The sequence below is a fragment of the Sander vitreus genome, chromosome 8, assembly GCF_031162955.1.
Source record: "Sander vitreus isolate 19-12246 chromosome 8, sanVit1, whole genome shotgun sequence".
Taxonomy (NCBI): Eukaryota; Metazoa; Chordata; class Actinopteri; order Perciformes; family Percidae; genus Sander; species Sander vitreus.
Genome location: NC_135862.1, coordinates 12,494,189 through 12,518,340, shown reverse-complemented (window position 1 = coordinate 12,518,340; position 24,152 = coordinate 12,494,189). Strand labels below are relative to the sequence as shown.

Here is a 24,152-nt window from a genome sequence, read left to right as displayed (position 1 = left end):
AGAAAGACAGACAAATGAAGTGAAAAAGCCAGGCATGGTATGATACATTGAGGAAGGACAAACTAATAACTAGGTTTTACAGAACTGAGGAGTAAGAGAGGTGGGAAGACAGATAAACAGGAGAGCTTAAATGGGCATGGCATGAAAGAAACCTTGTACATGGAAATCCATGGTAACAGTGATAATGACTATCCACATGGAAACAAACACAAAGAGGGCAATAATTGAAAATGAAAGAAGTGCCAGAGTTAAGAGGCTGAAAACCTTGGCTCATGTCTATGTTAATGTAGTGGAAGTAGGAGCAAAATTAAGGTGGTGAAGGAGGAGGGCAAGGAGAGAGGAGAAGCAAGGGGTGGTCTATAGAGTGATATGAGAGGCAGTATTTCTTAGAGGGGAGTCTTACAGAGCCTGCCTGGGAGACACAGCACACTTAATCCAGCTGCCTGGGAGGGAGAGAGAGAGAGAGAGAGAGAGATCTCAGGACAATCTAGAAGAAGGAGCAGCCAATTTTCAGCCCTTCAAGCTGATACACACTCCACTCATTACGAACCACACAAACAGGCTTTTCATCTCACACACACACCACACCTTGACAGGTGGCCTCTGCCCAGATCAGTAGCTGTGGTAGAAGCCATCTTAACTGACTCACTGAGGTTTGAGCTGAGGTTTGGATCCTCGCTGACTGTTCGAGCGTGAGCAGAGTTAGGAGAGCTCAAGCTTCACTTTCTTCTCCAGTGCAGAGAGACGGCACGCCAGGCACGAGGCTCCCCACTCCCCACTCCTCCCCTCTCCCACTCTGCCTTTTTGCTGGGCTCCAGTCCAGAGAATGACTGGCTCCAGTGGACCCAAGAGGAACGCAGCCTGAGGATACAGTGCAGCAGCTCCAGCCTTGCCTGCCTGCCCACCTGCCTGCTGGGACACAAATGCACTGAGGTTTTTACAAATCATCTCCAACACCTTTGTGGGATTCACAGGGTAGATTTTTTCTTTCTTTCTGTCAGATAAGAAAGACTGGATCTAAGCTGGGCATACAGACAGACAAACAAACAGACAGATTGACATATGGACAGAGAGCAGTGGGCACTGCGGCGTGAATCTAGCAACTGGACTTCTCTTCTCCCTGGTTACTAAGACCAAACAAGGATAACAGCCAGAGCACTGTCCACCGAGGTAGTGGGTGGATGCAGCTTTCATCACACGGCTATAGGGGAAAGCAGATACTGTATAGAAGCTGCAGAGTATCTAGTTGATTCTCACTGTGGTGATCGTCAGAAAATGGACTGTTACCTCCAATAGACTTTTGTTGGATTGCTATCTCTTATTAAATATTGTTTGAAGGACCTTGTAGGGCAAAGACTTTTTTTCTATTCATGGACTTTGTTGAGTGGACTTGCAGGATTTCGGTGTATATAAACGGGGAGTGTGTGTCTCAATGAGGATGGCAGAGTGCATAAGGACTGTGTATCTGACACTGATGCTGCTGTATCTTGTTCTGTTGGGCACGGCTCACACAGCTCACAGCATATACCCAAGGATACGGCTCTCCTACAAAGGTAAGAAATACAGAGTGTGTATTTCTTTTATTACCTTTAATCTACTCCGGCAACACATTGTTATGGTGCACAAATGCAATCACTTCATTGTGTTGCACCAATATAAAGGCAAATACAGTGTTTAGGTGATGCAGCATAGTGTGTTAAACTGTCAGGAATAGTCAATGCAGCCTAAACCGAAACTAGTATTCTCTGTTCAGTGCCTTCAGTGGAGATTGAAAATAAGACAGGTGTAACAGAACAGAATTTTTCACACTTTAATAGACGTGTACTTTCCATTCTTGGCAGTGTACATGGCAGCCTTTTTTTGGTACAACTAAAATTAGCTAAATAAATGAATACACATAGTTTTTTTCTTTACCTATTACTGATTGAAAAAATTACAACCAAAAATGCACAAATACAGAAAACGTGCTGTAAAAAAGTGAAGTCAGAGAAGCGACATCCTCTGAGTGAATAAAACAAGCCGCAGGTTATCATTACCACGTAATGAGATGGTCATTGAAGATTTATGTTTCTAGCCTGAGAGAAACAGTCACCATGCAGGGTTGGATCTGACTTTGTGAAGTGCATACTTTTTCACTCACTGACAATCACAGAGCCTCCTTGTAGTTTGTTTTGATTCCTTGGCCATGCGGGCAGAGAATCCACAATGTGGCTTTCTCTCATGCCATAGCGGCAGAGCAATGGATGTGTTTTTTGGGGGGTATGTTAATGGATGAGGCTGCATAGAGAAAAGTGTTTGTGTGTGGCTGTTTACGTGTGTGTGGGAGTGTGTGATATGTTCATGCACTGGTATGCGGACTGATCGTTGTGTATCTCTTGGACAATAATGGGGGTTTTATCTTTGTAGATAAAACTCCTGAGTAAACATTAGCCTTTTCTCACAGTTTCTTTGATCTCTACAGCAACAGAAGGTGATGATTCCACATAAGCCTGTTAGTCATGGTTGAATATAGGTGTGGAATTTAGATGGTCAATAACTCATATATAAATATGGTGCTGTGAGTGTGAGAGCTGACAAGTCTGGTTCATCAGTTACATCTGTGAGCAGGGTTTGCTGTATTACGATATGTACTGTATTTTTTATTTCTCTCCTTTTTGCATACAAAAAGTAAATAAAAAAACTATTTTCCAGTGAGATGTAATGGAAATAGAAATTGTCATAAATGCCACGTAAATAGTTGTTATGACCGTGACTTAGGTGCTGATGAATACCGCCCCAATTCATTAGCTGCCTAAGGGGAAAGCTACAGTGATTGGCATCCCACCTTTCTCTCTCTCTCTCTCTCTCTCTCTCTCTCTGCCTCTGATACATGTTCTGGCTAGCACAGAGGGCCATGAACAGGCTGCAGTTGGATCCTATCATTATGGAATGAAAAACATCTAAGCCTTAATATATGCCTCATGGGCTCTGCCAGTGATTTTTGCACACACACACACACACACACACACACACACACACACACACACACACACACACACACACACACACACACACACACACACACACACACACACACACACACACACACACACACACACACACACACACGCACAGGCAGAATAGTGTAAATTCCACACACACCAATATCTTGGATGCACTTCAGGGAGACGAAGAGGGATGTGGTTTTAACTGTTCACCCTTAGGACCAAAGAAATATTACCATAACAGCTGGTATCATAACAGGGTGAAAAAAACTAGATTCTGCTCTTTGACTGAAAGATTGATAATGGGAATTAAAAGTTAATAATATCGTACAGAAATATGTTTACCCCACTTCTGGTTACATTGGCACATACCAAGTGTTGGATCAATCGAAATTTCAATAAAATATCGGATCAACTTTCTCCTGGTTTCTGGGAATGAATTCCTTTGGGAACATTATCATGTGTTTCAAGGACGACCTTACTACCATCGGGTATAGATCTCTGCATGCTTTAATGTTAGCCACACCTCACACTTGATGTGGAATTATTCACTCTCTTTCATCTATTTTCCATCTTCTCGTCTAGACTTCAGGACCAGTGAAGATTTTTCTAAATGCAATTGATTCACTTTGCTTACTCCAGTTCCAAAAGGTTGTTACATAAATCACATAAAGTATTGAATTGCAATTGCAGACGCATAGCTGTCTTTAAAAAGAAATTGAACCTAATCTTTAACTGCACAGCTTCCAAAGACCTTAAACACAAGCTAAAGACCTCAATTGCTTGGACTTTTGGCCAATCAAACTCCCTAAATCCTGGGTTATTATACAAAGAAATGCCCTGTAGGGAGATGTGCTCACTAAAGAGCAGAAAGTTTTTATACTATTGTTTGTGCCTTTGGACACAGATCTATGAGATTTGGATTTGCATCGTCCAGGGCTCTTGGCAGCAGCTTCAGATCTCCGTGCCTGTGGTGTGAAATGAGCTCTTCTTTTAGGATGCCCATCAATTCTGCTGCTAATGAAGCTGTTGCGCAGCTAACACATGTCAGAGTCGCGACAGGTTGCAGGTAGGTGGCCAGGCTTAGACTTATTTTCACCGCCTGTCATAATGCTTGGCTTAAGCTGCAGAAAGTGAAACAGCAGTTTTCTTAATAGGGACGACCTAATCAGATCAAAGTCACTTCCAAAAACTCTTCATTTGGGCATAGTTTGATATGTTTGCCAATTTAGTTAACTTTGCACTAGTTTCACTTTGCCAGATCATCCACACGCTGCGGAGCAGAGGAGGGTCTGGCTAGTCCACACAGCATTCCAGGATGGGAGAAAAACATGATCTGGTTTATTGGCATTTCTTTAATCACAATCGTCATGGGCGGTGCTAAGCTAAAGTCGTGCGAGAGAAAACTCAGATTTGACAGATAGTCTAGCTAGCTGTCTCAATTTACCATGCAGAGATCTGAGGAGCAGTTAACCCCATAAACCTTAGTCCTCATAAATCCACTGGAACACAAAGAAAGCAGAAGGAAACTGACAATGGTGTAAATACATGAATCCAGCGGAATTTCCAGCCGCACCGGAGCAATCCCGGAAGTGGAACATCGAGGATGTAGACTAACTTTGCACTTACTTCCGAAGGTGAGGTTGTGTTGGGCTTTCCGTTCCTGTTAATTCAGTCATGTCCGTTCATTTCAATGCTGTGTTTTTGGACAAATCAGGAGAATGCATTCCTGATTTAGTGAAGCCTAAAATTTCACCCCATCCATATTCTGTAATAGGCACCTGTCCAGAACTGCTCTGGTAATGTGCCCTTATAGAAACCATTATCGGATAAAGAAAATAAAGACAAGTGTGACATTAAAACTACATGATTCATAGCTGAGAGAGTCTATGTGCTTCTGCTTCTGTTTGCAACAAATAAATATTGTAAAAATCCAAAAATAAAAGTGTTATTTGTGTTCATGAGGGCAGCTATGGAAAAACACAGAATAAAACTTGACCATTTCACAGTAATTAAATTGAGTAGGCATACCATCAGCATGTCTGCCAAAGATGTGTTTACAATACCTAAAAGTCGTAATCGTTTAGGAAGGTATAGTATAAATATTTTTCTTCAGCAGGTCTGTGAATGGTGAATAAAGTTATCCGGTGATGCTAAGCTGTTCTGACAGGGTTAACATCATACTGTAAATGTTCGCTTATATACATAAACACATGTGCATTCCCTATTTCAACCCAACATTTACCTCATAGAAAAGTTAAATAAAAGTTAGTTAAACCACTTAACAGCTGGAGTTACTCATGCATGTACGTTTGTGCATATACTGAATGAATGAGAACATAGGTGAGCACATAAAGCTTGACAAAAAAAGCATTGGTCAACAAATACTAAACACATTTCTTTTCTCCAGCATTTACTCTGAAACTGTGAGATTTAAGCACAAGGGGCTGAGATATGTGCATGTGTGAACACAGGGATTACTCAGGTAGCAATTACTGTATGGATGAAACCCCCCTTACAGCTGTAATTTCAAACCTTCCTCCCCAGACAAGAAAGCACTCTCTCTATATATTTTAAAACCTTGAAATTATGTGGCTGTAGGTGAATGTATTCTGAGGGTGAGCTGGGGAATACCAGTATGGCCTAAAGTTGTGTCTGCCTGAAATGAAATTAATGAGGGGGACTTTTATTTTTTTAATGTTTTCAATATAAAGCTAATGTGCAAAGTGAGGAGTCCCATTCACTTTCCTCCGCCTACATCTGCACCCTATAATTAACATTTACCACATTGGCTCGTGGCCACAGGGCAGTCATACCCTTATATCAAACCACTGGAAAATTGAGGCCATGGTGATGATTAGGTAAATCACACCTTTTAGGTCAGCAAAGGAAAAGGGGTATTTTCTCAACCCCCTCCCCTACACACTCACCTATCCATCTCTCTCGCTTTCTCATTTAGTCTGTGTACATCACCAGCGTCCCTTTGTCTCCCATTGTGTTATGTGTGTGCTCTCTAGTTCATTACTGAGATGTCCAGAGGGGAAGGCAGCTGGTGAAACTCTAATATCCTTGCTGACCTTTTCCTGCTGAATGGATCAGGGGGAGAAGATGAGTTAAGTTTGTGACCTGTGAAAGGAGAGAAGGCACAAAGGTTGTTTGAGACTTCAGAGAGTATGTTGCAATGCTATAAGAGAGAGGGGAAAAAAAGAGGATGGAGGATGATAAGTGAGGTGAACACTTCAAGACACAGAAGTGCTCACATCCCCCCCACACACACACACACACTTTCAAATTGTGAAATTTTTTGACTCTACAAAATGATTCTTTCAAGTCTTGAAGGTAAGACATATTTTTCTCATACATCGGTTTCTCATTACTATTCCTTCTGGCAGAATTAATCATCATGATTGAAGAAATGCCCCCCCCCCACACACACACACACACACACACACACACACACACACACACACACACACACACACACACACTTCTCAAACCAAAGTTACACCTTTGCAAGTGGGTATAGCTTATTGTAGTTGTCGGTTGAACTTTCAATAACATTAAAAACAGAATAAAGGGAATTACTGATTAAGTTAAGTGCCTTCTGCTACTTAAACAACTGAGGAAAACATTGTTTTGTATATTCCATGAAAATTACAGTACATAAATCAGTTTAAACTTCATGGGGCTTTTGACATATAAAGCTATAGATTGACACACAGAGACCCACATATGAATAACTAGGCCTAATTCATTTGGGCAACGATGAGGTCGTATAGAGTACATGGGCGGTTAAGGCAGTATAGCATGGAGCTGATGGGGATAGACTTTAATTAAACATCCCTCAAATACGGCAAACTCATGACACACATTCTGCATGTAAATACCTGCAGGGTTTGAATAAGAGGTATACTGTATCTGTTCAGGCCAATAACAACATGACCTCTCAGTTGTCAATGTGTTTTCCTGATTTATAACATCAATCAGGTTATATTCTTTCAGTCATTGCTTAATACAGAGAAACACATGCTGCTCTCTTTCTCTCTCTCTTTTTTTCTCTCTCGCTCTCATCCTGCTCGCATACCCCATGTGGCTTTCGTTTTTGTTCTGTGACATCATCCCCCCACACACACACACTATAGGATATGGGAACACTAGGCTGTATACCGATAATGGCATGACACCCCACTTCTCTAGCTCCTGACCCCACCCCCAGGGGAACAACAGTCTCAGGCTTTGACGGCACAAGAAGAACAGACTCCCTCCTTATTCTTGTCCCCTCTAACTCCAGCCCACTCCAATCTTTCTCTTGGTTTCTGTTCCAGTCCAAGTCCCATAACTCAATAATAAACCAAGCTTATTTCACCAGAAATATGAGACTACCTACCACAAGTTGTATATCTGACATGAAATGGCTTAGTATTGGCAATTGATTAAATTACTGTATGAGAGCAAATTTAATTTGTGTTTTTTAATTTCCTGAGGAGCTGTTGTATATGAACTCCTGCGTGCATTTATCTTTGACTGAACATGAATACCCCCCAGTGACTTATAATCAGAAGTAGATTCCTACTGCAAACACACACGCAAAGACACACGCAAACGCACACACACACACACACACACACACACACACACACACACACACACACACACACACACACACACACACACACACACACACACACACACACACACACACATGTTGTGTTGTTGTTCTCCCCCAGTTAAACAGTATTTCCATACATGGATAAAGAGGAGATCACAAAGTTTATTTTGATTTCACTTAACCAAATCTTCACAAGCATCTCTCAGCAGTCCTCAGACAGCCGATGAAAGTGTCTGTCTTGGGGGAGTCCTTTTTCGCTGTGTTTTCCATTTGAAGTGGGATCACAGTAGGGCCATGTGTCTCCCTGGCTCAGTTGATGATGGAGAAACACCCTCCTCCTCCCCCTCCTCCTCTCAGTCCCTTAGCTGATGGCTAAGGAGCCCTCACTGGCTGCAGAGAGAGAGAGAGAGAGAGAGAGAGAGAGAGAGAGAGAGAGAGAGAGAGAGAGATATAGGAGAATGGAATTGCGGAAATCCCCCCTTTGCCTTCTTCAGTCTGAGCAATGGCTGCATGAACATAATGACAGAGGAGAAACTGTAAACAGCATTGTGCACTTTGAAGCATCGCTTAGTGTGTCAGTGTAATCACATCCACCAGTTCTGTTTTATAGTAACTCTGTAATCATGTGTAGTTAAGCCAATTAATCAACACCTTATTATAAATGTGATTATAGTTCCTTACACTTGTACTTGCATACTGGTGAGGAATGGATGTTCTTTGTTTCTTTCTTTTTTGTATCCTTCTTCTCTCTTTTGTCTTTCAGTTTCAAGCTCCAAGCTGGTTATTGTTAGTGTTTCCTCCCTTTGTTTAATCACGTGAGCATGGCATATAAACATTCTAGTTCAGAGTTGAACACTATGCATCTAAAATATCATGTTTACAATTCTACACATGCAAACAAAATTATAGAACGAAATGTATCTGTTTTTTTGTGTTGTTGTGTGGGAGAGAGCGTGACAGCCTGTGCATCTGGCTGTGTGCATGTGTCCATATAAATCAGTTGCCACTCATGATTATTAACAAAGACAAGTGAAAAGTAGATGGAAAAAAGGGTTTGGATATGGACTGTTTACTCCATCACTTTAAATAGCCGTCTACGTCTGACATCTAAATAAGTGGTAGCAGATTTGGCTTCACATAAAGAAGGAGCTGATTGTTTGAGAACTCCAGCCTAACACTTGTAGAAAAGTTGGAGTGGAATGTTGGAGGACTGTCCTTGATCCAAGTTCAGCTTAACTCAGAGGGGACTGTGAGGAGATAGAGGGGAGAGACAGTATGTGTGTGTGTGTGTGTGTGTGTGTGTGTGTGTGTGTGTGTGTGTGTGTGTGCGTGTGAGAGAGAGCGAGAGCTCCAACTGTGTGTGGATTAGATGATTACAGGAAGCATGTCTGAGCCCTGGCAGAACGCCACTGCCACATCCCCTCAGTCTCTGCCACCTAACCTCCCGAGGTCTAATGCTACTCAAACAAACAGTCGCTTGTCTCCAACGTAGAAATCATATTAGCAACAAAATATACACAATCATCCACTCCTGTGGATACCTAATCCCATGTTAAACAAATAAAACCTTCTACTGAGTGTATGCTATTCCTATGACTAATCTAGAAAAAATTGGATTTAAACACTCTCTCCTTCTATCTTGGAGATCAAGTATCACTAAAAATACACAGATGCTAGGAAAACAAATCATTAAATTACCCCCTGCAACCCCAGCATGTAGAGACATCTCAGCAGTATTTCAGGTAGCATAGTATTACAATATTGCTGGTGGTCGCCATTTGTCGTCCCTCTTCGTTTATTTAAAGGGAGGTTCCTGAAGAGTATAGCGCTTTAATGGTTTAATGTGTGCATTAACGTAAACCCAATTGAGAGAATACAGCCTGTGCAATGCTAGTGTTATAGATTTGATCACAAACCCTGGCTTGTCTGCTTGAATCTGTCTGAGGTTTTAAAAGCTGTGCTAACACACACCAGATCCCCATTTCTTCTTTTACAAGGACACCTGGTCCAAACAGGTCATGTGTTAATGAAAGATTTTTCAGGCCAATGTGCCCCAGAGGAAGTGCATACCTCTGGGGCTTCAGCACTTTGTTTAAATCTTTCACTCTCATCCTCTCCAGAAGCTCACAAAGAGCAGGTATAGAGGAGCAGCCTGCCCGGTTCAGTCAGGTAGATGCAACTGGGTGTGTTGCATATTATCTGTTTCCACCATAGTCTGTGATTATTCTGATGAGTGTGTGTTTATATGTAATGACACATCTGTCATGGTCCACTGCTTCCTTTTTAAAGTATGATTTCACATCACCTAAAAACAACGCAAGACAGGGAGTGGCAGCTGATCTCAAACTAATGGCTGATAAAGAGACTAGTTCCGTTTCCTGTCTGATAAACCTGCTTCCTCCTGGTAAAAGAGACCGTAGACCATGCTTTGTACATCAAATGTCCCTCCCATTAATCACAACATCTTTCCCATGACTCATATCCCACTTATTCCATCCCCGCTTCTGCAAAGTGTCTTTATGGTTGCCTAAATGTTCTATCCGTTCTCCTCTCGGTAGTCCTTAAAGCAATTTATTGGTATGTACTAGTGCCTGGAAGGTCGGCTTTGAGCTGCCTGTACTCTTTTATACCATGTGAACTTTTACTGATGATAAAAGGAAGATATTTCTTAGACCAAGCAACACAGTGAGAGGAGGCATAGGTGACATATGAGAGGGAGAGATGAGATAGAAAGATAACCCTGCGGTTGCTCTTTGCCATTCTCTTGGGGAAGCTATGAATTAGAAACACATGTTGCGATGTGCCCTAGGCCATGGGAGCAGTTGGGACTTAGACGCAGGTTACTGGAGAAGTTAGAAATCCCTTGAGAATGGGGTTTGGTTAAATTTAGCTGGTTAGTACAGGCAAGAAGCAATATGAGGATTCACGTTTAAAAAGAGATGAAAGTTCTGTCTATCTTTCTGTCTAAAGCTGCAGGCTTCTATTGTGTTGCTATAATTTTTTGTCTTAATCTCTTTGTGTGCGTGTTGTTGTCTGCAGAGCTTTGGCAGCTGAACAGGACCTGGGTGTTCCAGGGACATGGAGCGTCTCTTCAGCCACAGACCATGCTTCTGGATGAGGGCCACGAGAGGCTTTATGTTGGGGCCAAGAATACTCTGTTCTCCCTTAGCCTGGACCGGGTCAACACACACCACAGAGAGGTAGGCCTGTTTTCATACCCTCCCTGCCTGTTAGGAAGTGAGACATGTTGAACTCACAAACCCATAGGGCAATAGGTTAGCCAAACTGGACTGTGCATGTGTGCATCTGCATAGGTCTGTATTGAGTATAGTATAAAACAATACTACAGAGTTTTTATAATTACAAACTGAAAAGGTGGAATGATAACCATTTGAGTATGCAATGAAGATAATAATTGTTTGGTCACATTTTCAACTATAGAGTACAGTTAACTATGTGTACAATATATTTTATTTCTTTTTTTAATTTAGAGTGAAACAATACTTACAATTACAATTACTTATTTGTAAATATGAGTGCAAAAGTTGTTTGTTTTTTTCACAGATTCAGTGGGCCAGTACAGAATCTCAGATCCAGGAGTGTTTGATGAAGGGAAGGGATAAGGTAAGGTACACCCTCTACATGGCTGCATACAAATACATGTTCTCAACTTGGTGTGGTAGTATGGCTGAGATGGATTATCAAGAGAAAAGCACAAATGCCCAGTTGATACTGTGCATTAACTTGGCATTTATATATAAAGTAAAATTAATTTATAATAGATAGATAGATAGATAAAGTAGATAGATCCATTATAAAGATAGATACTGCCACCATGTATGGATTTATTTTCATATCTCACTGTGCTCATTAACCTTTGTTTAACCTGAAATATTGATGTTATTGATGAGGCAGTAAAAGACCTGGGGTCTCATTTATAAACATGGCATACGCACAAAAGAGGGCTGGAAATGTGCATACACATTGTTTTATAAGTAAGATTTTTTTGGCTTTTTGGCATACGTATACTTTTAGTAAGGATCCTACGTACAACCACCAACCACCCTCCTCCCTCATCTCTGTATCTATTCCAACAGTCGGAGTGTGCTAACTACATCAAGGTTCTGCAACAGTACAACCAGACCCATTTGCTGGTCTGTGGAACAGGAGCCTTTAACCCCATTTGTGTCCTGGTCAGAGTGGGACACACAGGGCAGGTGAGTCTCAGAAAAAGAATTAGAGCTTGGTTTCACAAACAAATATGCAAGCAGAATTCAAAGGGTTTCTCCTGCCAGAGATCTTTTCAAAAACACGTTGACATTACTTGACTGTTCCATTGTGGATATTTCTAATTAGGCTTTTTCTTACTTTGCCTGCTTTAAAAGCGGTAGCTGCTTTTTGTGAGTGTGTGGCAGCAGAACTGATGATTATTCCGACACAAGTGCCAAATTTCCCGTTGTGCCCCTATAGTTTTCCCTCTTTAGTCGAAGTAACCTAAACCTTCTGAGGCCCTCCCCTCTATCGCACTGTTTCGATGTTTCAGCCAGGAGCACCTAGAACTGTTAGTATAGCTTGGACTGCTGAGCTATTACATAAACTCATGCTACTGCCGTTGAGTGGATCCTCCTAGCAACAAGGAGTGATGTGAGGTGGAGATGGAAAAGACAATGAGTAAGAGAGGGTGGAATTTTTCTTTTAGTCAGAGGGAGAGAATTGTTTTGCATAAAGTTCTTATTTATATGGAAAAAAGCTGACAACACTTCGGTACATGTGACACACATACAGAGGAGAACCAGTGCAAGGAGGTTTCCACCCTGCATTCCAACACTGGTCCAGTATAGGTCGACCAGGCCTGTCACACCATCCAAACAGGAACCACTCTTAGTCGTCATTCAAATCATTGGAATGCTCATAGAGTGAGCAAAACCGGGGCCATATACGCCACTTAATCTCACTACGTGGTTGCCTCACATAAATGTCATACTTGCTGTATGAGATTACATCAAGTCTACGATTACCATTTAGCTTGACGTAAATAATATTTACATAACAATACATTTAAAAAAAAAAAATTACAAGTGCCATTTATCCTGCCGACCGATGAGTAATAAATCAAGTGGACCACTGGCCCAGACATTAAAAAAAAAATAAAAAATCAGAGTACTGCATGTAGAGCAATATTGTATCAGCCTATTTTACCTATTTCCCGTTTGGTTTTGTAATTATATGATGGATGACTTGAACGCTGAATCTGACTTCTGTTACAGTCGAATGCCGAGCAGTAGCCACAGCACAGTAGGGTTCCATGGCTGCTCATAAATCAATATATGACATCCCCTCTGATCTACCAATGACAGTCATAAACACTGTGAATGACATAAGATATGAGCTGTGGATCTATAGGGAGTTTAGGTCTATGTATGTATGTGTGTGGGGGGTTATGTGTGTGTGTTTCTGCCACCTGCTGTGCAAGACAATACGATCAGCAGAGTAGAAGTTGTGATCTTATTAGAGAGCAGAGCATTGTTGGTTATACAAAATCTTCACTTGGTAACCCATCACTCCTTGTCTCATCCATCTTTCTTTCTCCTTCTCATCCATCACTTTCTGATCCCTCCTCTCTCAAATTCACCTCTTTCTCCACGCACGACCTCCTAGGGTTTGCCTGGATGTTGTTGAAGTCTTTGCAAGGGTACAGCTTTTGAGTGTGTGCTTGCCGTATTCATATTCATGCATGTTTGTGTATAACTATACCTGTATCCATGTGGTGTTCTCAGGACAGGTTTGCTATTGAAGAAGACAGTATCATGAGTGGCAGAGGACGCTGTCCATACGACCCCAACAGTCCATGCACGTCTACGCTCTCCAGTAAGACACTGCTCACTCTATCACTCATCGTCTCACCATCAGCTGAACTAAAAGCACAGTTGTGTGACTACAATGTATGTTTTCATTCCTACCATGCATTTCCACATTGAAGAGAGATGTGCTCACTTTGTTGACCTCTAACCAGTCAATACTGCCATCGTGTGGTCATTTTTCATGCCTGTATTTCAATCACAGTAAAAGGGGTTTCACATTTACAATAACATGTGCATTGTTATTAATTGAGGTGTGTGTGTGTGTGTGTGTGTGTGTGTGTGTGTGTGTGTGTGTGTGTGTGTGTGTGTGTGTGTGTGTGTGTGTGTGTACATTAGGAGGAGAGCTGTATATTGGCCTGTACACTGACTATTGGGAGAATGATGGTGCTTTTTGTCGACTTAACAACCAGACCTACACACGCACTGAGAGAGACGACAGGCAGCAACTAAATGGTTGGTATACATTACAGGGAATGATCTCCCTTTAAATGCAATGGAGTGCAAACAGATATAGTATATGTGGTAGCAAGTCCCATATATATATATATATATATATATATAATGCTGTCAGCATTAACGCGTTAATCGCAATGCGATTATGGGCCGAGCATAATGTGTTAATTTTTTTGAATCGTATTAATCGCATGCCGCCATTTATTAATTTATTTTCACTTCACTCGGCTTTGCGTCGTGCCTAACAGGCTACTATTTTGCCGTACTTCCTCGTAACACATCCTGCTGCTGCAGGAATAGCAACGTGGATTTCGGTGCCTCATTCTGGTGCCACTGATATGCCTGCACTTCTCTCTGATGCTCTGAAACAGACGTTACAGGAAACAGAAACATTGCTGCACGTGACGTTAGTTAACACTATACTCGACAGCAGCTAATGTTAGCCTACCGCTAGCTAGTAGCTGGATTAAACACGGTTACAATGCTAAACGCTAAACGGTGTAAAGTTTGTCTGTATTTCGCTCTTATTACATCCATGGTATTTCACTGTAGAGGATTCAACACCGGGATGTAACAATTTGCAGCTGCTGTTGTCGGAAAAACACAGACTTTATTATACAGTTATTAAATGCCCTTTTCCCATCTCGTGGTTGTTTTTGTCATTCACCAGCTATTTATTAGTGAAATACGTTACTTGTTATAGTGATTACATTATTATTAAACCTTTCATTTTGATGATATGGCCTTAGCAATAAACAAGCCGTTCTTTAATGTCGCCAACTGTTTAGTACCCTTCTTTTTTTAAACTTTCTTAAAAAGTATCGGTTCAGGCACCGTTAAGGCACCGGTACCGTTTTAAAAGTACCGCTTTAGCAACGGTATTCAAACCAAACAATACCCAACCCTAATATTGACTCTAGATTCAAATGTGTGACTAGATTAAATATATAATAAACAAATACAAATCTTAAAATCAAGTTCATAAAGTCACTTTCTTTGCATTCATTTGATTCCCAATCAAGATACACTGGTAAGAATTGCTTTCCATTGTTAATATGTACTTAAAAACTGTTCTGAAATGCAAAATAATAGAATTTTAATCATGTGATAAAACATGCGATTAATCGCGATTAACTACAGAAATTCAACGATTAATCGTGATTAAGAAAATTTAATTGTTTGACAGCCCTATAATATATATTTATATCAAAATAGTGTGACAGTTCAGAAAATGAGATGCTATTCACATGATGTTATTATTCATTTGTAAATGCTTACTAACCCTTACTTGTGTTCCTTACCAAACCTGGTAGTTAATGAGTGATAATCGTTAAAGAAAATGTGACACTGGCAAATACGTACTATAACTATTCTTAACATGACTGGTTCTATTTTAGGATTCATGAGGTCATGTTGTTTTATTTAATTACATTTTTTAAATAATGAAACAATATGTTCACATGTATAAAGTTTTCTTCCAGACCAGGCTTGACAAATATTTAATTATTTTAAGAGCTCCCTACCATAGAACACTTCCATGAGTATGAATTTAAAATGAACAGCTTATTATGGGCTTACTGTTTGCACTACCTCCATTACCTTACTGTTTTTAACTTCATTTTATTCACTTTTATTCCAAGCGTTTTGTTACAAATTCTTCTCCCTACAGAACCTAAATTTGTGGGGTCAGCGGTTATTCCTGACAACGATGACAGGGATGATGATAAAGTTTACTTCTTCTTCACTGAACGAGAGATTGATGCTGAGGGAGTGAACAAGGCTGTGTACACTCGTGTGGGGCGAGTCTGTGCGGTGAGAATGCAAATGCTGTAGAAAGATTTCTGGCTATAATTCAGCCAAAGTGCTGCGCTCACATCCTATATCTGCCTTCATCTCTCAGAATGACCAAGGAGGACAGAGAATGCTCGTGAATAGATGGAGCTCCTTCCTGAAAACTCGTCTTATCTGCTCTGTGGCTGGACCAAATGGCATTGACACACACTTTGATGAACTTGGTGGGGCTACAAGGGAACTCTTTACATGCCACCTTATTTATTTTAAACTTTGAGGTTTCTATGCTTGACAGTAATGTACACATCTGCATCTACATCCCTCAATATTTGGATTAAGGACTTTTGTTACATTGTATCTGACCTGCAGTAGTGGTAACCAGTAGGCGATTTGAGGGGTGATGCCATCCCCCTTGTTAGCAAAATGACCAAAATGCATGCCCCTTGTTAACCTGTAATATTCTCTAAACTATAAAGCTCTGCCAATCACAGAGCTAAGTATTTAACTTACATAAAAATAAAGAAAGGGTAATTTTTGAAAGCCCCCAGAAAGTCGTTTAACAAGGCTCACTGCTGTTCTGAAGGTATTTTAAAAAGACTCTTCTAGTCATCTGGATGAAAAACATACCTATCCGTCTGCTGCAGGATAATCTCTTTCTCAATCTGTTAGGAGTAATTGTAATACCTTGATTTACAAATGTTTCAACCATGCTAGCAGCTTTGTGAAGCTGTACTTAGCACAGCAGTGCTTTGCCCTGAATGCTAATGTCAGTATGCTAACATGCTCACAATCACAATGACAGTGCTAAATGCTGATGCTTAGCAGGTATAAAGTTTGCCATGTTCACCATGTCAAAGTTGTTGAGACTTTTCACTAAAACACAACAATGCCGTGACTAACAAACAACAGCTAATTTCTACATTTTGTGTTTCAGAGGATGTGTTTGTGCTCAAGAACAAGGATGGAAAAAATCCACAAGTCTTTGGCCTCTTTAGCACAACAAGGTGAGTGGAGGGTGACGTCAACATTTCATCATACAGTCACAATTTTACTATCCATCAAATCACTAATACAACCTTCTTTTGCAGTGCGGTGTTTAAAGGCTATGCAGTGTGTGTCTATCATATGGATGACATAAGAGCAGCCTTTAATGGTCCATTTGCATACCGAGAGAGACCTGAGCATCACTGGACACCATATGACGACAGAGTCCCCTACCCTCGACCTGGATCTGTGAGTCTTAAAGTCTGAATGAAGTAATGTTTATGGGATGTCATTCCCGAATGCACCCACATTATGTATTCACTGCACTCTCTATTAGTCTGTGCCCATGACAGACGTCCTTTGGGAGGGACAGTGTTGAGAGCATGTAAGACAGCTCGGGTAAATGTCAGCACTGTTGTAGATACCTCAGCAGGTCATACAGGGATAGCCTGTGCCAGACTAAAGCATGTCAGCTTTTTTTCTACACTGCATGAAGGGCCAATGTAATTATTGTCCCTCCTGTGTCTCTGTCCCTGCTCATTCCTTTACTCCCTTAACAGTGTGCCAGTAAAGTGAACAGCGGTGGCTTCTCCAGCTCCAAGGAGTTTCCCGATGAGGTATTGCGGTTTGTGCGCTCTCATCCTGTGATGTACCGTCCAGTCCTTCCCCAGCACCGTAGACCTGTCCTTTTGCAGACAGAGCCAGGCAGAAGAAAGCTGACCCAGATCGCTGTGGACAGAGTCCAAGCCCAGGATGGACACTACCATGTTCTTTACATCGGCACTGGTACACACACTGTTAAGAATGAATACCTATTGTGCTTTATCCAGAATGACATATGCATGTTACTATTGGCAAAATGAAAGACAAATGCTCTCCTGCACAAACACGTTTTGCCATCAAAACTTATATTTTATCGGCAAGTCAAATATTAAAAGATATATTCGTGAAACAATAATACAAAAGTTGTTGCATAAACCAGACATTTTGAAAATAATCGTATGCCATTACCTGTAAAACATTTTGTAACAGTGTAACATTAATGTCTACTTTTATTAGACGACTCAGTGCTGTTGAAAGTTATCACCATCTACAATAAAGACACAGACACTATGGAGGAGGTGCTGCTGGAAGAGCTGCAAGTATTCAAGGTACTCTAATTTTAGCAACAAAATGTGAAAACAATGTAAGCAAGCATATTCTGCCTTTAACTGCATACATATCAAAGTTGATTATTGCTGCAGTTGTGCAATAATAGGTAGTATTTTGAAAACACTGATTGCTGATTTGCTTCCTTTCCATCATCAGAGGGGTATGTATGAGCAGCCAGCCTGCCGGGAGATATTTTCACAATATGATTTGAATATAAATTCTACTTAGATCAGTAACATTTTAAAATTTGTTTGCAAGCAGTTGCTGCTGCCATTTTAATTTAAGGCCTGATTTGGGATGGATAAAAGTTTGACGAAGGCCTCTAGTGACAAAGAACTTAATGTCAGCTCTTGTTACTTCATTTGTATAGCATATGATGAGCCACTGATTCATGTTTGAATAACAGTTAAATGTGTCCTGGTTGCAGGTGCCAGCACCAATAAGAGAGATCATAATCTCACCTAAAAGGGTAAGAGGAACATCTGAATCATCACTTTGTTGTTCATTCATGCAATTCTGTTGTTTAGCCACAAGATGTTAACATTGTAACACTTTCCATTACTTTGCATTGATATAATACAGTACATATATTGTATGTACTGTTGCCTACCTGTGGCTATATAACCCACTTGAATGAATTAAATATATATATATATATATATATATATATATATATATATATATATATATATATATATGGATTCTAATTAAACTGTGTCTTTATATTAATGGTCCATGCTGTTGGGTCCACAGCAACAGCTGTATGTCGGGTCAGAAGTGGGTGTGGCTCAGGTCAGACTGCATCAGTGTGACCTCTATGGCTCAGAATGTGCTGATTGTTGTCTGGCCAGAGACCCCTACTGTGCCTGGGATGGTCTAACCTGCTCCAGATACTACCCTGCTGGAGTTTACACCAAAAGGTAACGGCACACACACTAAGACAGAACCCATCTTTTCTCCCTACAGATCTTGTGTGCGTGTGTGTGTGTGTGTGTGTGTGCATGCGTGCGTGCATGTTTGTGTGTGCCAGCTGTTCACACCTTTTCCAGTACTTCATAGCACTTCAGTCCATTATAGCATCTTGATCTGAATGTCACAATGCTCTGAAGCTGGTTTGCTTCAAGTCGTTATCAGAGTCTCTGAGACACATGACAGCCAGGTGTTGTGTGATGCCTATCAGTATTCTCTTTCTCCCTCTTTGATTTATTTTTATTTTCTTTCACCCGCATTTTCATCTCTCGTACTTTCATCACGTTAAAAATTACTCTCCCTCTCTACTTTCCTCGCTCCCATCTCAGCAGACGATTCAGGCGGCAGGATGTTCGCCATGGCAACGCTGTCCAGCTGTGCAATGGGCTGCAAATTGATGGTTAGTGTATAAAATGGCTGTGTGATGTGTGTGTTTGTGTGTGTGTGTGTGTGTGTGTGTGTGGGTGTGTGTGTGTGTGTGTGTGTGTGTGTGTGTGTGTGTGTGTGTGTGTGTGTGTGTGTGTGTGTGTGTGTGTGTGTGTGTGTGTGTGTGTGTGTGTGTGTGTGTGTGTGTGTGTGTGTGTGTGTGTGTGTGGGTGGGTGCCAGACAAATGCTGTGTACAAGCAAGGGAATGATGCAGATCTTTAGAAGCACTAGACTGCATATGAAAAAATATGAACTCTTCATGTGTCATTGCAGTTAAAACTAAGAGTTTTGTGTGTTTCTTCCGAGGCGATAGATTGGATACAACAATCCACTCTGTTTGTCAGCTAATAAAAGGTCATGTCAGTTCATTGCAATCTCTCTTGCCTCACTATCATTTTATGTGTGTGTGTGTGTGTGTGTGTGTGTGTGTGTGTGTGTGTGTGTGTGTGTGTGTGTGTGTGTGTGTGTGTGTGTGTAGATGAACAATGGCACAGAGGTGAGGAGAGGCTGGTGTACGGTGTGGAGAGCAACAGCACTTTACTCGAGTGTGTCCCTAGATCACTCCAAGCAAAGGTACTCTGGTTCTTACAGCAAGACGGAGAGAAACATGAGGTGAGTTCAAATGGACCTATACATGAAAAAATACAAATAAACATACTGAACATATATTACACTACAACACAGATATGTAAATATACAATACACTGGGAAAGAAAGTTGCACAGTGGAGGTGAGGTTTAGTTAACTTCAATCAGATTTTGCTACGTACTCTTATTGTGTACTAGACTTCCAAAAACACATTTTTCTTCTAACCTCTATAGATCTGTCTAGTTGCACAAATAGTTGGTCCATTTTGAAGCCTCACCGCCATATATCTCAAAACCTTATAAAATACATTTAATCAGAATAGATGTAAACATTATATTCAAACATGTATTGCATAGTGCAGTAAAACAGAAACCTTGGATGGTCACAGTATACAGCATACCTCACAGAACGTTAAGTACAGAAGTTACTGTACTGAGTGCACTATTGATGTTCTATCATTCCTTAATGTATCCTTTAGTTCTGTAAATTCCTCTTGGGAGAAGAACAAATGCAGTCTGAATTGACTTTAATAATGGTTAGATCAATGGCTTTTTACCTTCATGTAGGTTCGAGGTGATGAGCGGATTATCATGACCTCCCACGGGCTGCTGTTTTTACGAGTGAGAAGCTCGGATGCTGGTGTGTACGTGTGCCAGACTGTGGAACATGGATATGTGCACACATTATTACGCATCTCTCTACACGTGCTCAGAGGGGAGAGGGTGGAGTCAGCGATCCACAGGGCTAATGATGGGGATGGAGAGAAAGCTGCACCTCCATGCCACTCCTCTATGGGCCACTCACCAGGCCCCAGCATCAGCCCCAGGGCTCTGGTGCCATCCTCAGTCCCAGGCCCCCACTCCAGGCTGTGGTACAAAGAGTTTCTCCAGCTGATTGGCTACGGGGATGCCCAGAAAGTAGAGGAATACTGTGAGAGAGTGTGGTGCTCTGATAAAAAACGTAAAAAGACCAAAAGGAAGTATGTTCCTCTGGGTGGCGAGAAGAAAGGGAAAGGGAGAGGAGAGGAGAACTCCCACCGAGCGCCCAGGCACACCTTGGACACCTGAGGAGAATAGAGATTGACTGCACACACACACACACACAGTCTAAAGGTCAGACTTCCTCAGTGTTTGCACCATGTCAAAGGTTTTCACAATGAAAAACATATGTAGCAGGCTGTCTAACTGTTGTAGCTACATTTATAGTATCAGTAGTTTGACTATGATTTTTGTACTTATTTTAAAAAGCAACTTTTTGTGTCGTGTAAACTGATTATGTGGTGCAAACCCCGGGTAAATACAATACATGTCAGTGTCAGAGCAGAGGGCCTGGGAAGAGACGGATGACTGATTTAGCGACGTTGCCTCTGATCTGAGACAGAATATAATATATTAGCTCCTGTGGACTGACCCAGCCCAACCCAGCTGTCGATCCAAACGCACACAGAGACTTGCTACACTAAACCTATGTCCCACCTCTCATTCAATGGCTCAATATGACAAACTCTTACTGTATCTATTATGAGAGAAACTATGTTAAAGGTAATCTTTTTTGGTACTATGATAACTTATTTTCTTGGTCTCCACTTTGAGTTATGTAGTTGTTTTTAGATGTCATGAACTGGAAAATATAGTGTTGTTTCTGTACAGTGAAAAATGTCTTGAGCTTTATTATACTGATAATTTGATTATTGCAATGATGTTGCAATGCCACTATTATGGATATTTGAGGGATGTTTTAATTATAAGTATGTCCTCAATGGAAATAATTACTATTTAAGCACTTGTGAAAACAGTAACAGTAGTATGAAAAGTGGTCCTATCAGTAGATATTATTGTTATTGTAAGTGTGTACATTTGCATCTACAATTGTGATCAAATGTACCAACTGTATTGTGTATTGTGTATTGTATTTATCTCAATTTAGGGTGGTCTTTGTGTGCACATCTGGTATCTATTACTGTGTATACAAAAAGTCATCCTTCACTGTTGGCTGCTCCCTCCTCTTTCCCTATTTTTCCTTCTCTTACTGGTTCTCCGTATCTCCCTCTATCACACTTTCCTCCCCCTTCATTTACCCTCTTTTGTTCGTCTGTAATGATGTTGCAGATGGGATTCATAATTACAACACCACATTCTCCTCAGAAGAAAAAAACATACAAATAAATGTTAGGGTGACCATCCTAGCATGCCATTAGCAAAAGTGATGAGTCAGACTGATGAATATTCAGTTAATCCTAAAATGACAGAAACATCAAACAATCCGATGTTACAGTGAAATGCATTGTAGTGGTTGTGCTAACAATAGAGTCTGGAGGATCACCTCTTTTTTCCATGTTGTGCCTTATTTGTCACTTTACAAATTTGACCTTGTTGTATTTCTCTATTCATAATGAAGTAAAAACAATCACTTGGTCTCTGTCAAGGCCTTATATCATCATCGTCATTCTCCTTGAATATTCTTCAACTAAGAGCTTTGACTTGGATTGAAAATGCTTTGTCTGCTATACCTTTTATAAATATCTGCCATTAAAAAAAGATGGACCATCCTTCCCTCGTGTCACCTCTGTGGTTTAGCCATCAATAAGGACAAATTATACTCAGTCCACGTCCACACACAGACATACTGAGAGTCCGAGCCAATAAAGCGGAATAAAGAGGTTGAGAGAGAGGCGTTTGCAGTAGTCACTCAGATAAAACATACATTTTCATATGTAATATTTGATTTGATTGGGCAACTACTGTAAACATGATTTAAAAAAGTTGCTGTCTAGTACAACCAGTAAGGACTGGTTATACGTTTTTGAACTGTGCACTAGACCACACTCATTCAAATTCTGTCTAGGTCTACCTGAGTCTGTGGGGTGCTGAAGGCATTTGAGAATGGAATTCATGCTGCTGATATATTCCACATGGCTACCATAGCAACAGGCTCTGAACCAGTTCAGTTCCCCTCCTCATCAAAGCTCTCTCTCTCTCGCTCTCTCTCTCTCTCTGTCAAGTTTTAACACTGTTACTCTGGTCACTGGGCCCCCTCTAGCCATGGTCCCTGTAGCCACAAATAGATCACTCTCTAATGTATACTGGTCCTCTTAGTTAAGCTTAAAAGTGCTTTCTTTTCTGCAGGGACTGAAGCTGGCATTTGCCTGCTGGATTGAGCTTCTGATCCCACAGTAAGATGCCATTTGGGAACAGATGCAAAAATAGAGATTCATTTGGAGCTGCACATATTTTCTTCTAGACATCAATCATTTTGAGGTTCAAGAGGTCAATTAGGGGTAATGAAATACTGTAAATCAATTCAGCAACAAAGAGATTAAAAGGTCAAAGGTCACTAATAAACAGGCTGCTGTACATGTTTCAGTCACTGTGTGAAGATGACAGTGTTTATCCTTTTCCTCTACTGGCACCCATCTCCTTTTTTTCCTACCGCCTTTGTTGTCCCCACGTAGTGCTGTTTCTATCAGGAGCCAATGCACCAGAACGCTTTATTACAAGTGAAAATGTCAGAGAGGAAAGGAGAGTTTATGAGGCAGAGGAAAATGAACATTGGACAGCCAGTAACACTCCACATGATGTCAGTGTGTACAGTATATTGTGTGTATGTGTACATGTTTTGGCGACTTTTATGGGGTTTGCATACAGGTCTTGATGGTAAATAAGAATAAAAGCACGGTAGATAGAAACAGATATCTCTCTCTCTCTCTCTCTCTCTCTCTCTCTCTCTCTCTCTCTCTCCTTCCTTTGCTTTAGTGTTGTCAGTGACACACACCACCATGGCAAAATGTCTCTTGCTTTCATACCATTCACTTCATTACATGTAACTCTCGTTCAGTTTTTCATCCTGACCTGTAAGCTACAGATTAAAGCCTTTGAGAAATAAATTGATATTCATATTCTGGATTTACTTCCTCAGCCTTCATTTAGGTTCTTATTACAGTGCACGATTGCACCTCCGTGCTTTTAATATTTCCAAAAGATTCACCATGTTGGCTTTGCTCCAATCTGTGGCCATTTTATATAATTTTAATGTTTATGTGTCCAGACAGAGCAAGTCTTTGTTTTTATCTCTAGATGTTTTCAGCACAAAGGTGCAAAAAGTGAAGGTTAACCATCAAATACAATACTCTCCGCATTGATAAGTGATTCGATAAGTAAAGGGGAACTACTATCAGCAGAGGCACAGGCAGTAGCTTGCCCTGCATATCAGATTAGAACAAAAGGGACTCTAGTTTTTAAGTAAGCTATATATTTGTCACCAATGGATATGATGAGGATATACATACACAAAATACACAAAATAAATAAAGGGAATCTGAAATAATAAAGACATGA

General features: G+C 40.8%; 1 protein-coding gene across 2 annotated transcripts; it reads left to right on the top strand.

Annotated features, from left to right (window-relative positions):
• Nucleotides 1-434: 434 nt before the first annotated feature.
• sema3e (sema domain, immunoglobulin domain (Ig), short basic domain, secreted, (semaphorin) 3E) lies at nt 435-20,916 on the top strand. Of its 2 annotated transcripts, none has more exons than XM_078256850.1 (17): nt 435-1,553; nt 10,633-10,793; nt 11,158-11,217; nt 11,691-11,810; nt 13,371-13,461; nt 13,791-13,907; nt 15,577-15,719; nt 15,808-15,922; nt 16,633-16,702; nt 16,787-16,931; nt 17,243-17,468; nt 17,742-17,833; nt 18,262-18,303; nt 18,588-18,754; nt 19,136-19,203; nt 19,709-19,842; nt 20,385-20,916. In XM_078256850.1, exons 1-17 carry the CDS (start codon nt 1,433-1,435, stop codon nt 20,883-20,885), a joined length of 2,373 nt encoding a protein of 790 aa, XP_078112976.1. In that variant the 5' UTR covers nt 435-1,432; the 3' UTR covers nt 20,886-20,916. The 2 variants fall into 2 exon arrangements, with proteins under 2 accessions (XP_078112976.1, XP_078112975.1); XM_078256849.1 differs by having other exon boundaries at nt 19,133-19,203.
• The last annotated feature ends 3,236 nt before the right edge of the window (nt 20,917-24,152 follow it).

Coding starts and splice junctions, on each gene's coding strand:
- sema3e (XM_078256849.1), top strand. CDS start 1,433: ATGAGGATGGCAGAGTGCATAAGGACTGTGTATCTGACACTGATGCTG. Junction 15,720..15,807: donor GTGTGGGGCGAGTCTGTGCG/GTGAGAATGCAA, acceptor TTCATCTCTCAG/AATGACCAAGGAGGACAGAG. Junction 17,834..18,261: donor AAGAGCTGCAAGTATTCAAG/GTACTCTAATTT, acceptor TCCTGGTTGCAG/GTGCCAGCACCAATAAGAGA.